Here is a 17,492-nt window from a genome sequence, read left to right as displayed (position 1 = left end):
AAAGAGTTCCTAGTATCTATGTCGTTCCTGTATGTTTATACCCTCACTTCGTTTTGTTTACCGAAAAATTGGGATGTGCGTCATCACCGACTTCACATGTATACAATGTTGTGTTGAATTATTTATAAGGTTATGGAACGAGTTTAGATTGGACATATTAAGTTGATTCGATTAGTGAGATAAACCCACTACGTGCCGGTTTTTCGATGCGACATAAATCAGGCAAAGTAGTCGTTTATCTATTTTAGCATTCATCTCTTAATATCGATGCCAAATGCAATCTCATAATCCTAAGTTAAATGCTTGTATTGTTTTCGTTGCTGCTTCCAGTTGCATTTTGTCTTAATCATGAAAAGGTTGTATTTTGTAAAGTCCACGTACTATAGGGATATACCAAGTCAACATCAAACCTCGTTCCAAACACGTGCCTGCCTGCGTAGTTAAATAAATGCACAACGCTTAAATTAGAGTTTGGATAAACATGTGGTCCGTATTTGTAAGTACAATGTCCTCTTGTACTGATTTAAGTTTATAGAAAACTATGGTCCAGTTCATGCCTTTGCTAATAGCGTTTGCTTTTATTTTTCTATTATAGAAAACTAATTTTGGCCAAGTTATTGAATTGCATCATTTTAACATATTCTATTAAATTGTTTATAAGGTTATGGAATGAGAATGATTGGGCATGTTCATCACATTCGCTTAGTCGGTGAACCCACTTAATGCTGATATTTCTCTTGTGACATAAATTAATCAGATAAACTAGTTTATCTATTTTAGCATTAATCATTTGTGGATATTGAACGCAATCGCACAATCATCAAATTAAATATTGGTTTTATTTCAATCATCCATCCTTTCTTTCAGGCATTTTTAATAATCATGAAATGGTTGTATTTTGTAAATTCCACGCACGATTTGAAACTACAAAGTCAACATCAAAACTCGTTGCAAGCACGTGCCTTCGTAATTCAGCACAACAAACAACTCCTTAAAAATATACACCCTTTGTCGTTGTGGAATCAGGATACACATGTCCGTATTTTTCCAAGTACAAACTCCATTTGTACTAAATTAATTTTATAAAACACTTAGGTGCAGTTCATGCCTTCCCTAATATAGCGTTTACTTCTATTTCTCTATTGTAAAAATATTCTTGTGGCTGATGTCAACTATGGTCAATGGCATGCCATTTTCATGCCGCCACATGATTTGGGTGAAGAAGTGTTATACTTTCAAGTTTCCATTTCGCCTCCTGATTTAACAAAAATATTTGGATACTGAATATTCAATATGATTTTCTTTTTGCTTAATTAATTCCATTATTTTTTAACCCTAGCACACAAAATCAAATAAGTTCTACGTATATATATTGTTGCTCCTAGGTATCATAACTCATAACACCAAACAAAGAAAAACACATTATTCACTCAAACCTCTCTATTTCACAATGGCTAATTATAAGGTTTTGAAGCACATTGCCATAATCTTCATTCTCATCTCAATTTTCACACCTCAAGCTTTGTCAGTAGTGGAAGATTGTGGAGCAGAAGATGACAGCTCATGTATTAACAAATCAAAAGCGTTAAGCTTAAAAATCATAGCCATAGTCTCCATCTTAATCACAAGTATGATCGGAGTATGTCTTCCACTGGTCACACGTTCAATTCCGGCCCTAAGCCCGGAACGTAGCCTCTTTGTGATCGTCAAGGCTTTTGCTGCCGGAATTATTCTAGCCACCGGTTTCATGCACGTCTTGCCGGATTCATTCGACATGTTGTCGTCCAGTTGCTTGAAAGAGAACCCGTGGCATAAGTTTCCCTTCACTGGATTTGTTGCCATGTTGTCTGCTATTTTTACTTTGGCTATTGACTCCATGGCTACCAGTTTGTATAGCAAGAAAAACAAAGCTGGTGTAATTCCAGAAAGTCAAAGTCAAGGTGGTGATCAGGAAATGGGAGCGGTAAATGCTGGAAACCATGTTCATTCCCATCATCACCATGGATCATTTTCGACTAAAGATGGAGTTGATGGCACGAAATTACTGCGATACAGAGTGATTGCCATGGTTAGGTTCCTATTATGTTACTCCCTCCATCCCGTTTTATTATGTGATAAATAATTTAACTTTAAACTTTTTATTTCACATTTTAATATAATTTTTAAAGCTATATAAATATCATGGTAAAATCACAAGTTTCAAAAATATTTATTTTTATTTACACTCCATTTAAAGTCAAACACCTTCACTGGATGGAAGGAGTACTGATAATCAATTTGCTTTATGTCATTTTTTATTCAACATGGTTGAAATTTTGAAGCATGTCGTCAAAATAGTTTGGAGATAATTAACTAACTTATCAAAGTGTAAATAAACTAAAGGGAATTAGAAAAGAATGGATTAGTTTGTAAACTCTTTGAATATTATATATGTTTTGATAGCGACCAACTTAATTATTGTTCACTGTGTTGCTACTTTGTTGACGTTGGATTGTTATGTTATTTTAATTAGAATAATAAAACACATTGATATCATCGAACTAGACAGTGAAGGATGGGAGAAAAACGAACACGGATATTGTTATCTAAGCCATGTGGATTGACTCAATGTAGTATGGTCGTTTTAAATATTTTCCGTATTAAGTCCAGTTGTCTTATTAAAATAATACTCCCATTCGATCGATATTCATAAAATATCCGCACACAAAAAAAACAGCTAGTTGGTTATTTGACTCTTGGGAATTGAAATGGCTCCACTAGCTTGAGATAGGCGGAGTATATTTTCGTTCGGTAGCACTCTAATGTGTGAAATGATTTGTGTTGAAAGGATAACAATAGTATGTTAATTATTATGGTACAGATAAATAATTGACAACTAATGCCTTATTCTTGAAACATTTTATGTCAACCTTTTCTTATAGTTATGTTGACTTCAGCTAAATAATTTAAAAATACGGAAACGTTTTTGGCAGGTGTTAGAGCTGGGAATCATTGTGCACTCAATAGTGATAGGACTATCTCTAGGTGCTTCAAACAATACTTGCACAATTAAAGGACTTGTCGCTGCACTTTGCTTTCATCAAATGTTTGAAGGAATGGGACTTGGTGGTTGCATTCTCCAGGCAAGTTTTCATTTTATGACATAGAATTAAAATAATCCTCAGTTCAATTTCAGTAATTCATGTTTATATCACTAATTCATATACTTCTAGGAGTGGCAAACGGGCGGGTCGGGTCGAAAACGGGTAATGAAAAAACGGATCAATTATCCGACCCGATCCATATTTAGTATAGATAAAAACCGAGTTAACTGGCGGATTATCCATGACTTCTTGCATGTGATCACTTTTGGGAGAATTCTTAATCTCCCTAACTTGAGGAACCCCCAATTTGAAACTTTACAAATGTAAATGTTAGACCCATTGGTTATCCATTTTCTAAATGGATAATATGGTTCTTATCTTTTTAAAAAGTTCATTATCCAACCCATTTTTTAATTGATAATATGGATGGTTAACTAACTGTTTTCTTTTAATCATTTTGCCACTATACTCTTGTTTAATTCAGGCTGAGTACAAGTTGTTGAAGAAGGCAATAATGGCATTCTTCTTCGCAGTAACAACTCCATTCGGTATAGCACTTGGGATAGCACTTTCAAGCACTTACGAGGAGAACAGCCCTCGGGCATTAATAACCGTTGGATTGCTCAATGCGTCATCTGCTGGCCTTCTGATCTATATGGCTTTAGTAGATCTTCTTGCTGCAGATTTTATGGGTGACAAGTTACAAGGCAGTATTAAGCTACAGATCAAGTCTTACATGGCTGTTCTTCTTGGTGCCGGTGGCATGTCTCTTATGGCTAAATGGGCCTAAGATTTGTTTCCTTGATTATTTTAGGAAATAAGTTTTTGTGTGAATCCTCCCCCTTTTTTCCGTCCCTCCTTTCCTCCAATTTTAAATATTGTAATTTGGTATCCTTTTCAATTTCGTGACTCATTGTGAGCTTCAAAATATTGTGTAAAATATGTCTTCTCTTTTAATTTCCTATAATGTTTGTCAGTGGCAAAATCGACATATCTTATATAAGACTTTCTAGCGAGTGAATCTTACCAATATATACAACATCTCCTAGCTACATAACAATGCGACCCCTTTTTGTATGGTGTTATGCGCACCAGGTCCTAGACTCTGAAGGTTAAGTATTATGTCTCCCTCTATTATACTTATTCTTACGATCTATATACGAGGTAGGAGATAATGCCACACATCAGGCCAGCATAGCCCGGTTGAATGGTTTATAAACAAAATCAAAATCCTAACAATATTTCCCTTGTGTATTTCATAGATTTAGAAATGGAGGGTACATCAAAAATTTGCCCATCAACTTTTCTATTTCGTCTAAAATTGGGGAAGGAAAAAAAAATGTGGTAAAGTTATTTATTTAAATCCTTCCCAAGTATGAATGAAAAGAAAAACAGGTACACTATTCAACGAAGGTATGTAAAAAATTTGTCACTGGTTAATTAATTCAATGAGTGTGGTGACACACGCCATATGGTGAGGGATTGCCCCAGACTTAGGAGGGGTGCACCTCCGTAGACTTCTCAGCCACAGCACGCCCCGCAGACTTCTCAGGCTATGATCACAGCACCAATTGCTACCCCACCTACTCAGCTAGCTAGAGGTGGAGGTCGGGGAGGTAGAGGTCGCCCTTGAGGGGGAGGCCAGGCCAGATACTATGCCCTTCCTGCCCGTACTGAGGCCGTGGCCTCTGATTATGTCATCACAGGTACTATCCTGGTCTGTCATAGAGATGCATCAGTTCTATTCAATCCAGGCTCCACTTATTCTTATGTGTCCTCTTATTTTGCCCCGTATTTTAGCGTATCTCAGGATTCTTTGAGTTCTCCTGTTTATGTTTCTACCCCTATTAGAGATTTTCTTGTTGTAGACCGCGTTTATCGGTCGTGTTTGATTGCTCTTAGTGGTTTTGAGACCAGAGCCGATTTGTTATTGCTCAGCATGGTAGACTTTGATGTTATTCTGGGCATGGACTGGTTGTCGCCCCATTATGCTATTCTTGATTGTCACGCGAAAACCGTGATGCTGGATATGCCAGGTGTACCGCGAGTAGAGTGGAGGGGTATCTTAGATCATACTTCCAGTAGAGTTATTTTATTCCTTAAGGCTCAGCGTATGGTTGAAATGGGGTGTGACGCGTATCTAGCTTATGTGAGAGATGTCAGTATTGATACCCTTATAGTTGATTCAGTCCCAGTAGTACGAGATTTCTGTGATGTGTTTCCAGCTGACCTTCCGGGCATGCCGCCTGATAGAGATATTGATTTTGGCATTGATCTGTTGCCGGGCACTCAGCCCATTTCTATTCCTCCGTACAGTATGGCTCCTCCTGAGTTGAAGGAGTTAAAGAAGCAGTTACAAGAATTCCTTGATAAGGGTTTCATTCGGCCCAGTGTATCACCTTGGGGTGCTCATGTCTTATTTGTGAAGAAGAAGGATGGTTTTATGCGTATGTGTATTGATTATCACCAGTTGAACAAGGTTACAGTAAAGAATCGTTATCCTTTGCCTCGTATTGATGACCTGTTTGATTAGTTACAGGGTGCTCGTGTGTTTTCTAAGATTGACTTGCGTTCAGGCTATCATCAGTTGAAGATTTGGGAGCTAGATATCCCGAAGATTGCCTTCAGGACTCGATGTGGTCATTACGAGTTCCTTGTTATATCATTTGGGCTGACCAATGCCCCAGCAGCCTTCATGCATTTGATGCATAGTGTATTCCGGCCATATCTTGATTCATTCGTCATTGTCTTTATTGACGACATCTGGTATATTCCCGGAGTCGGGAAGATCATGAGCAGCACCTAAGGATAGTGCTCCAGACTTTGAGAGAGAAGAAACTATATGCTAAGTTCTTGAAATGTGAGTTTTGGTTGGATTCTGTGGCATTTTTGGGTCACGTGGTTTCGAGTGAGGGTATTCAGGTGGACCCGAAGAAAGTGGAGGCAGTGCAGAGTTGGCCCAAACCATCCTCAGGTACAGAGATCCGCAATTTTCTTGGCTTGGCGGGTTATTACCGTCGATTTGTTCAGGGATTTTCATCTATTGCACCACCTATGACCAGGCTGACCCAGAAGGGTGCTTCGTTCCAGTAGACGGAAGAGTGTGAGGAGAGCTTTCAGAAGCTCATGACAGCTTTGACTACATCCCCAGTTTTGATATTGCCTACCGGTTCGGGGTCTTATACTGTCTATTGTGATGCATCGAGGGTTGGCCTTGGAGCGGTATTGATGCAGGACGGTAGGGTGATTGCCTACACGTCCAGACAGTTGAAGGTACATGAGAAGAATTATCCTGTCCATGATCTCGAGTTACTGCTATTGTTCACGCCTTGAAGATCTGATGTCATTATTTGTACGGTGTGCCTTGTGAGATTTATACTGATCACCAGAGCTTGCAGCATCTGTCTAAGAAGAAGGACCTTAATTTGCGACAGAGGAGGTGGTTAGAGCTGCTGAAGGACTATGATATCACTATTTTGTACCACCCAAGCAAGGCCAATGTGGTGGCCGATGCTTTGAGCTGCCAGGCAGAGAGTTTGGGGAGTTTGGCCTACTTACAAGCAGCAGAGAGGCCCATGGAGATGGATGTTCAAGACTTAGCCAGCTAGTTTGTGAGATTGGATCTTTCGGAGCCCAGTCGGGTTCTAGCTTGCGTGGTCTCTCGGTCTTCCTTGTTTGATCGTATCTGGGAGCGTCAGTTTGATGACCCTCATTTGCTTGTCCTTAAGGACAAGGTTTTGCATTGCGATGCCAGAGATGTGACTGTTGGTGATGAAGGAGTATTGAGGATGCAGGGTCGAGTTTGTGTAACCAATGTTGATGGGCTTCGAGAGTTGATTCTAGAGGAGGCCCATAGTTCGCGGTATTCCATTCATCCGGGTGCCGCGAAGATGTACCGGGATTTGAGACAACACTCTTTGTGGAGGCGGATGAAGAAAGATATAGTTGGGTTTGTAGCTCGGTGCCTTAATTGTCAGCAGGTGAAGTATGAGCACCAGAGACCGGGTGGATTTCTTCAGCAGATAGAGATTCCAGAGTGGAAGTGGGAGCGGATCACCATGGACTTCGTAGTTGGGTTCCCACGGACTTCGAGGAGGTTCAATGCCATTTGGGTGATTGTGGATCGGCTGACCAAGTCTGCGCATTTCATTCCTGTGAGTACTACCTATTCTTCGGAGCGGTTGGCGGAGATTTATATCCGGGAGATTGTCCGTATGCATGGTATTTTGGTTTCCATCATTTCAGATAGAGGTACTCAGTTCACATCACGATTCAGGAGGGCCGTACAACATGATTTAGGTACTCGAGTGGAGTTGAGCACAACATTTCACTCTCAGACGGACGGACAGTCCGAGCGCACTATTCAGATTCTTGAGGATATGCTCCGTGCGTGTGTGATTGAGTTTGGAGGTTCTTGGGATCAATTCTTGCCATTGGCGGAGTTTTCCTACAACAACAGTTATCAGTCCAGTATTTAGATGGCACCGTATGAGGCCTTGAATGGTAGGCGGTGTAGATTCCCGGTAGGTTGGTTTGAGCCGGGTGAGGCTAGATTATTGGGCACAGACTTGGTTCGGGATGCTTTGGAGAAGGTTAAGGTGATTCAGGATAGACTCCGTACAGCCCAGTCTAGGCAGAAGAGTTACGCGGACCGGAAGGTTCATGATGTTTCCTACATGGTTGGAGAGCGGGTTCTGCTTCAGATTTCGCCTATGAAGGGTGTTATGAGGTTTGGGAAGAAACGGAAGTTGAGTCCGAGGTTTATTGGCCCTTTTGAGATATTGATGCTTGTTGGGGAGGTTGCTTATGAGCTTGCCTTACCTCCCAGCTTGGCAGGAGTTCATCCGGTATTCCATATTTCGATGCTCCGGAGGTATCACAGTGATCCGTCGCACGTGTTAGATTTCAGTTCAATCCAGTTGGACAAGGATCTATCTTATGTCGAGGAGCTAGTGGCGATATTGGATAGGCAGATTCGAAAGGTGAGGTCAAAGAACATTGCATCTGTGAAGGTTCAGTAGCGGGGTCAGCCGGTCGAGGAGGCGACTTGGGAGACCGAGCAGGATATGCGCAGCCGTTACCCTCATCTTTTCACAACTTCAGGTATGTTTCTATGCTCGTTCGAGGACGAACGAATGTTTAAGTGTGGGAGGATGTAACGACCCGGCCGGTCGTTTTAAGAATTTACGCCCCGATCCCCTATTAATTGCATTCCCAGTGTTTGTTTCTGCTATTGTGAGTTGTCGGGAGGATTTAATTTGAGTTTCGGAGTGTTTTGGGACACTTAGTCCCTAAATTAGAGTTTAAATTTTAGAATTTGGACCGTAGTCAGAACAGTGCGAAGACGGCCTCGGAATGGAATTCTGTTGGTTCTTGTTAGCTCCGTTGGGTGATTTCGGGTTTAGAAGCGTGTTTGGATTTTGTTTTGGAGGTCTGTAGCTTAATTAGGCTTGAAATGTCGAAAGTTCAATTTTTGAAGTTTCCGGTTCGATAGTGAGATTTTGATATCGGGTCGGAATGGAGTTCCGGAAGTTGGAGTAGCTCTATAGTGTTGAATCTGACGTGCTTGCAAAATTTCAGGTTATTTGGACGAGGTTTGATAGACTTTTTGATCGAAAGCGTATTTTGAGAGTTTTGAAGTTCTTAGGCTTGAATTCGATGCTAATTGGTTGATTCGTTGTTGTTTGAGGTGTTTTGAAGATTTGTATAAGTTTGGATAATGATATATGACTTGTTCGCGCTTTTGGTTGAGGTCCCGGGGGCCTCGGGGTGATTTCGGATGGTTAACGAGAATTTTGGAGTTGGGAATTTGCAGCTGAAGCTGCTGAGTCTGCCATCATAATTGCACCTGCGGCTTGCGGACCACAGGTGCAGCGCCGCAGAAGTGGCCGAGAGACCGCAGATGCGGCCATGTGAGGGAAGGCCAGTTTCCGCATATGCGGTAGTTTGAGCGCACCTGCGTGAGCGCAGGTGCGATAGAAGAAGTGCAGGTGCGATCCCAAGGGAATTAATGAAATCTCGCAGATGCGCACCTGGGACTGCAGGTGCAGGTCTGCAGGTGCGGAAGTCCTGGGTCAGAACCTATATAAAGGTTCAGTCGTGATTTTTGCCCGTTCTTTCACCATTTTCATCCGGATTTTTAGCTTTTTGGGAGATTTTTGAGAGAGGATTCAAGGGAGCTTCAAGGAGGTAAGATTTTTGGAACCTAAACTCGTTATTATGGTGATTTTTATCATTGTAAGCATGAATTTGAAGGAAAATCAGTGGTAAATTGGGGGTTAGGGAGTGGTTAATTGGACAGATTTAAGTGGTGATTGGAGGGACCATTTGAGGTCCGATTTTGGTACTTTCGGTATGACAAAACTCGTGATAGTGTGAGGATCCTGAATTTATAAATTTTACCCGATTCCGAGACGTGGCCCCGGGGGGCATTTTGGTCATTTTACCTAATTTCCCGTATTAGCTTAGAACTTATTTGTAGAATCAGTTACTTGAAGTGTTATTTACATTATGCAATTGAATTGAATAGATTTGGGCCATTTTGGAGTCGAGTACTCGTGGCAAGAACGTGGTTTCGGGTTGATTTTGAGCCGGTTCGAGGTAAGTGTCTTGTCTAACCTTGTGGGGGAGGGGGGGGGGAACACCCCTTAGGATTTGGTTTGTTGATAATTGAAGTGCCTTGTACGTGAGGTGATGAGTGCATACTTGTGCTAATTGTTGAAAATCCATTTTTCTTTAAGTAACTATAATGTGATTTCCTTTTTCATGTTCATACTGTGCGTAATTTAAGCCTGCTATTAGCCTAGGAAAGCATGTTTAATTGACTTAATTGCCTTACTTTCTCAATTTGCCTTATTTGGATTATGTGCAGCATGCTAGGTTAGATATACCCGTATTACTTTGGCATGGAAATTTGAATTGAATTGAGTATTCTTCGTGTTGCTGCTGTGTGTTTACTTTGGGACTACGGGACGGTATCCCGGGAGATCCCCCTGTATGTTTACATTGGAACTACAGAATTGTATTCCGGAAGATCCCCCTGCACTTTTGTATTGGAACTACGGACTGCACCCGGTGGACTCCCCCAGTACTGGATATTTATATTTGGGACTATGGATCGGGACTCCGGTAGATCCCCGCGCATTATGAGTTGGACTACGGTACTGCACCCGGAAGATCCACTGGATATTTATATTTGGGGACTACAGGACGGTATCCTAGGAGATCCCCCAGTTATTATCTCTGCGTCGAGCTGTATTTATTTCCGTGATTTCTATGTCTCTATTAAAGGGTACGTTTCTTTTTTATCCTGTGTTACTTTTTACTGTTGCACTTAAGTATATTGTCTTATTTTGCACTGTTATATCTTGTACTTCCTTTAACCTCAGTAGGGCCTTGACCTTCCTCGTCACTACCCAACCGAGGTTAGGCTTGGCACTTACTGAGTACCGCCGTGGTGTACTAATGCCTTTCTTGCGCTTGTTTTTCATGTGTAGGTCCGGGTACTTCCACTCAGTCTTATCACGCTTGAGGTGAGGCGCTTTGTAGAGACTCCGAGGTATATCTGCCGCGTCCGCAGACCGAAGAGTCCCTTTCTATTCTCAGTACTAGTATAGCCCTTTCTGTATTTTCTCTTGTTGGTAAACATTCTGGAGTTAGAGCTTATTATGTAATCTTTTAGCTTGTGATTCATGAGGTTCCGAATTTTGGGAGTGTTAGATTGAGATTCGTGTACTGTTATATGCCAGACGGCATATTAAACACTGTTTAACTTGTTATCTCGATTTTTTAATTACTTTCTTTCCGCAATTGTTTCTTTTTTTCGCATTTGTTAGGCTTACCTAGTCATAGAGACTAGGCGCCATCACGATAGTTCACAGAGGGCGAACTAGGGTCATGACATTTTGGTAGGGGCTATCCTCCCAGGGCGTTCCATTCAGCACTTCAGGCTTCTCATAGTGCTCCAGGTGGTCGTGGTTCTCATATGTAGTATTCTAATCAGTTGCCCTACATTGCACCACCAGCTCCTATTAGTGCACCTCCGCTCCAGAGTTTTCAGGGTAGTTACTCAGGCCGTTAGGGTAAATTTCAGTCTCAGCAGCCGAAGTCTTGTTATACTTATGGCGATCCGAGGCACATTGCTAGATTTTGCCCTCGAGCGTCGAGCAGTTCTAAGTATTAGGGTTCTCGTGCCATGGTTCAGGAACCGGGTGTTCCACCGCCCGCTTAACCAGCTAGGGGCAGGGGTCAGACAACTAGAGGTAGAGGTAGAGGTGTTAGAGGTGGAGGTCAGGCCGCTAGAGGTGGAGGCCAGCTAGCAGGAGACCGTCCCAGGGATGTGGTTCAGAGTGGTGGGGCCCACCCCCGATGTTATGCTTTCCCAGCCAGACCTGAGGCTGAGGCATCCAATGTCGTTATCACAGGTATGGTTTCAGTTTGCAGTAGAGATGCATCAGTCCTATTTGATCCGGGGTCTACATACTCCTATGTGTCATCTTATTTTGCTACGTATTTGGTTGTGCCTCGTGATTGTTTGAGTGCTCCAGTATATGTGTCTACATCGGTGAGTCATTCTATTGTGGTAGATCGTGTCTATCGTTCGTGTGTGTTTGTTATTGGGGGTCTTGAGACTAGCGTAGATCTCCTACTTCTCCATATGGTGGATTTCGGTGTCATTTTGGGGATGGATTGGTTATCCCCTTATCATGCTATATTGGACTGTCATGCCAAGACAGTGACCTTCGCATTGCTAGGGTTGCCTCGTTTGGAGTGGAGAGGGACTCCTGGTCATTCTACCAGCAGGGTTATCTCATATATGAAGGCTCGGCGCATGGCTGATAAGGGATGTTTGGACTATTTGGCGTATGTTCGTGATTCTAGTGCTGAGGTTCCCTCTATGGATTCTGTACCCGTTGTTCGTGAGTATCCAGAGGTATTTCATGTAGACCTGCCGGGTATGCCACCCGACAGGGATATTGACTTTTGTATTTATTTGGCTCCGGGCACTCAGCCCATTTCTATTCCGCCATATCGCATGGCCCCGCCAGAGTTGAAGGAATTGAAAGAACTGTTGCAAGACTTGCTTGATAAAGGATTTATTAGGCCTAGTGTCTCGCCTTGGGGTGTGCCGATGTTGTTTGTTAAGAAGAAGGATGGATCGATGAGGATGTGCATAGATTATCGGTAGTTGAACAAAATCACCATCAAGAACAAGTATCTATTGCCGAGGATTGATGATTTGTTTGATCAACTTCAGGGTGCCAAGGTATTTTTCGAAGATTGATCTAAGATCTGGCTAGCATCAGTTGAGGATTAGGTCATCCGACGTCCCTAAGATAGCGTTTTGCACTCGGTACGGGCATTACGAGTTTTTGGTGATGTCATTTGGGTTGACAAATGCCCCAGCAGCACTCATGGATTTGATGAACCGAGTGTTCAGGGCGTATTTGGATTCCTTCGTGATTGTCTTCACTAATGACATTTTGACCTACTCCCGTAGTCGAGAAGAGTATGAGTAGCATCTACGAGTCGTTCTTCAGACTTTGAGGGACAGTCAGTTGTATGCGAAGTTATCGAAATGTGAGTTTTGGTTGAGTTCAATTGCTTTCTTGTGTCATGTTGTATCAGCAGAGGGTACTCAGGTGGATCCGAAGAGGATAGAGGCAGTTAAGGACTAGCATAGACCCACATCAGCTATAGAGATCCGGAGTTTCTTGGGTTTGGCGGGTTATTACTGTCGGTTCGTAGAGAGGTTTTCATCTATAGTAGCTCCGATGACTAGGTTGACCCAGAAGGGTGCCCAGTTCCGGTGGTCGGACGAGTGTGAGGCAAGCTTCCAGAAGCTCAAGACAGCTTTGACTACAACGCCGGTGTTGGTTTTGCCCACAGGTTCAGGGCCATTTACAGTATATTGTGACGCATCTCGTATTGGACTTGGTGCGGTGTTGATGCAGAATGGCAAGGTTATTGCATATGCTTCGCGGTAGTTGAAGATTCACGAGAAAAATTATCCAGTTCATGATTTGGAGCTAGCAGCCATTGTTCACGCGCTGAAGATTTGGAGGCATTATTTATATGGCATGTCGTGTGAGGTGTTCACAGATCATAAGAGTTTGCAGTATTTGTTCAAGCAAAAGGAGCTAAATTTGAGGCAGAGGAGGTAGTTGGAGCATTGAAAAACTATGATATCACCATCTTGTATCATCCGGGGAAGGCCAATGTAGTGGCCGATTCTTTGAGTAGGAAGTCAGCCAGTATGGGCAGTCTTGCGTATATTCCAGTCGGTGAGAGATCGCTTGCTTTGGATGTTCAGGCGTTAGCCAATCAGTTCGTGAGGTTGGATGTTTCTGAGCCCAGCCGTGTTTTAGCTTGTACAGTAGCTCGGTCTTTATTATTTGAACGTCTCCGAGATCGGCAGTATGATAATCCTCATTTGCTAGTCCTTAGGGACACAGTGCGGCACGGTGGTGCCAAGCAGGTTACAGTTGGAGAGGATGGAGTTTTGAGGATGCAGGGTCGAGTTTGTGTGCCTAATGTGGATGGACTTCGATAGTTGATTCTAGAGGAGGCACATAGTTCCCGGTATTCTATTCATGCGGGCGCCACCAAGATGTATCAGGACTTGTGGCAGCATTATTGGTGGAGGAGGATAAAGAAGGATATTGTTGCATATGTAGCTCGGTGTTTGAATTGTCAGCAGGTAAAGTACGAGCATTGGAGACCTGGTGGGTTGCTTCAGAAGATTGAAATTTCCGAGTGGAAGTGGGAGCGTTTCACTATGGACTTCGTTGTTGGACTACCGCGGACTCAGAGGAAGTTCGACGCGGTATAGGTTATTGTTGATAGGTTGACTAAGTCAGTGCATTTCATTCCTGTGGCAGTTTCCTATTCTTCAGAGAGGTTAGCGGAGATCTATATCCTGGAGATTGTTCGTCTTCATGGTGTGCCTGTGTCTATTATTTCTGACCGAGGTACGTAGTTTACCTCGCATTTCTGGAGGGCAGTTCAGCATGAGTTGGGTACACGGGTCGAGTTGAGCACAGTATTTCATCCCCAGACGGACGGACAGTCCGAGCGTACTATTTAGATTTCGGAGGATATGCTCCGAGCATGTGTTATTGACTTTGGAGATGTCACACCCCAAAATCCGAGGAGCGCGACCGGCGCTCAACCGAGTAAACCCGACCGAGCAAGCTTGTTAGATCTCATTCTACCCAAACTAACTCATGAATAAATTGGAGATGGACTCCATTAATCAAGTTCTATAAACATATCATTCACGATTTCCATTTATTTTCCATTAGCAACTTCATTCGCCATAGTAAAGGTATTACAAGTTTTATACATCATTGCCAAACATCAATACTTCTATTTTAAATTCCCATGCCCGACACTACCCACAACCTGTCTACGGAGCCTCTAAATACAATTGAAGAATAATATGGAAATGCCGGCAACAAGGCTCCGGCTATACCTTACACAAATACCAATATAAACTCTGGAGGAAAGGCGGCATGAGCCACGTAGGGCCCCGAGAGGAAAGGGGCTCACCAATACAGCTGATGGAAAATGGAGGAGGTTCTACTGTCGGTGGACTGGAGTACCTGCTATAGAACCACCTACAATCATAACACGAATGTAGCGCCCCCGGAAAAAGGGACGTCAGTACATTTGAATTGTACTGGTATGTATAAACAAACTTCACCCCAAGTAAAATCAAATAACACACACAAGTAACAGACATCAATAGAATCAACGATCAAATGCACGTGAAAGAAACAATCAAAGCCAAACAAGTTTTACAGTCTCTCCTTCATAAACAAGCATGTAATTTTAATGGAAATAACAATCAAATCCACAAAGAAAGAGCAATTCAACAAGTTTACAATCTCTCCTGTTTCCCCTTCCACATTTCCACATCAATAATTTCACAATTTCTTCATAGTTCATTTCAATAGCGATTTCGATCGCTTTTCAACCTTATTACCTCGGCCACCCTTATCACCACAACCCACACCTTATTTCTTCGTGTTGCGGCGCGCAACCCGATCCCACCGAACAATCACAATTCACAAATAACACAACAACAACAACAATTCACAAGGAATAACGACAACAATCCTCAAGAAACAACAACAATGACCCTCAAGGAACAACAACAACAATTTACAAAGAATAACAACAACAATCCTCAAGAACAACCACAACAATTCACAAGAATTTCCGTAGCCATAAATACCACTTCATCATATTCAACAACTCATATGCAATTTAAGTCACCACAATAATTTCCCCCAACAAGCCAAATATGTTACTACCACAATTGTTCCAAGTGCATCATTTACGATTTCCTTCCATCATTTGTTTCTCAGTTCTTACCACATAACACTTTCACAATCATACACCCACATTTGGTTTGTTTCCATTTACTTGCACCATCATATCGTAAGACTTAACCAACAACATTCAAGGCACATAAATCACAAGAATTCACAAATAGTTCACATAAGTAAACACATACTTCCATGTCGACATCCTCAAGCTTTTACAACTTTGCACATAACAAGATAGGCAGATCAAATCACTTCTCACAATCACATATAACTTGGTGGTATGGAAATCAACTAAGGCAATCAATTCACATATTCTCATACAAGGTACATATACCGTATGCTCGTCACAACAAGGGGGATCCTACAAGAGTTAAAGTTATCCATACATACCTGGAGTTGAATCCCTTTTTAATTTCTACTTCCAATTCACCAAAAATCTAGTAACGGCAATATAGCACACAAATTAATACACATAGCCTAGAATTCAAGGTTCAAAATCACTACCCGAACATATTTAGGTTATTAACCCCTTCTTTGCATAAGTCTTTGCTCCCACCCAATTACTCCCGCTAGGTTTTAGGTTTTTATAAACACGCATGCACAATTTTTGCCATTATTTCCAAGAACCAATGCATGAGACTCCCCCCCTCCCAATTTAAACCTGAAATTCAATGAAAAGGGTTAGGGATTTTACATGCAAGAGAAAGGGGATGAAGATAGGCTTGAGATTTCCCGGCCCGGATAGTTTTGAAGAATCAAATTTTGGAGGAGATGACTTTCTCTCTCAAGACCCTCTCTTCCTCTCTCTTGTTTTGTGTAGAAGATCGTTAAAGAATGAGGGGTTGGGTGTTTTATTACAAAAGGGGCCGGGTTTTAAAATTTAGAAAAACAGAAGCCGAGCAAGATCTACGGTCGCATTCTGCGATCGCAGAATCGAAATGCGGTCGCAGATGCGATCGCAGAAGTGCCCCCAAAACTCTGAGGGGTCTGTTTGGGTCTGCGACAGGAATGCGGTCCGCATTCCTGTTATGCGGTCGCATTATGCACCGCAGAACTGACCTTCACAAATCCTTGAGGAATTTATGCGATGGTTATGCGGTCCGCATACCGGTTATGCGATCGCATAATAGACCGCATTTTCAGCACTAATTTTGACAATTCTTCAGTTCCACTCTGCGGCAGAAATGCGGTCCGCATATCAATTATACGGTTGCATTTTGGACCGCATCTTGACCTTAAGTTTTTACCAAACCACAGCTTCACTATGCGGTAGGAATGCGGTCTGCATACCAGATCTGCGACCGCATTCTTGACCGCATAATGGCATTTTTTGGAAAAATTAATTTCTTTTGTTTTTTACAAGCTTAGATCAATACCAAGGGTCCGAACCGCGGCGAAAATTTTCGGGGCCTTACAAAACTGCCTCATATGCTGTCAATACCTGCATGATTAGCCTCAGAGATGTTTTATCAGAAGAGGAGAAAATTATTGTGTCATCTGCGTATGCCAAGTGGTTGATGTTTGGGCTCCATTTGGGTAGGCCATATCCACAGAAGTATAAATTATGATGAAGTGCATTTAGGCCTCGTGATAAAGCTTCTGCAGCAATGATGAATAAAGCAAGTGAAAGAGGATCACCCTACTTAACTCCCCTTGTTGATTTGAAAAAACCATATGGTTGCCCATTAAGAAGAACCGAGTACCAATTATTTGTTATGGTCCCAAATACTATGCCAATAAACCTCTCATCATAGCCCATATTTCTCATTACTTTTGACAGAAATAGCCAAGGCAACCTGTCATAGGCCTTTGTCATATCCAGTTTGATAATCACATTAGGGCCTGCCTTTGTTCTTAGCCTGATATCTGTGACTATTTCCTGAGTTAACAGAATATTTTCTACAATACTTCTCCCTTTAACAAATCCTGCTTGTTCATCAGAGATGAGATTAGGAAGTAAACTTACCATTCTCTCATGTATGACCCTTGAGAACACTTTGTTGATAAAGTTGCTGAGGCTTATTGGTCTCATATCTGAGTATGTGTTTATCTCCTTCTTCTTAGGCAGTAGTACCAG

At 42.2% G+C, this 17,492-nt stretch overlaps 1 protein-coding gene across 1 annotated transcript; it reads left to right on the top strand.

The window, feature by feature from the left end:
- On the top strand, positions 1,399–4,044 carry LOC109231805 (probable zinc transporter 10). Its single transcript, XM_019397440.1, has 3 exons — positions 1,399–2,068; positions 2,973–3,122; positions 3,568–4,044. The coding sequence occupies exons 1-3, from the start codon at positions 1,451–1,453 to the stop codon at positions 3,871–3,873; spliced, it is 1,074 nt and encodes a 357-aa protein (XP_019252985.1). The 5' UTR covers positions 1,399–1,450; the 3' UTR covers positions 3,874–4,044.

Source organism: Nicotiana attenuata, chromosome 8 (genome assembly GCF_001879085.1).
Source record: "Nicotiana attenuata strain UT chromosome 8, NIATTr2, whole genome shotgun sequence".
Classification (NCBI taxonomy): Eukaryota; Viridiplantae; Streptophyta; class Magnoliopsida; order Solanales; family Solanaceae; genus Nicotiana; species Nicotiana attenuata.
Note: the sequence above shows the minus strand (reverse complement) of the source record. Positions and strands in the feature narration are given on the sequence as shown.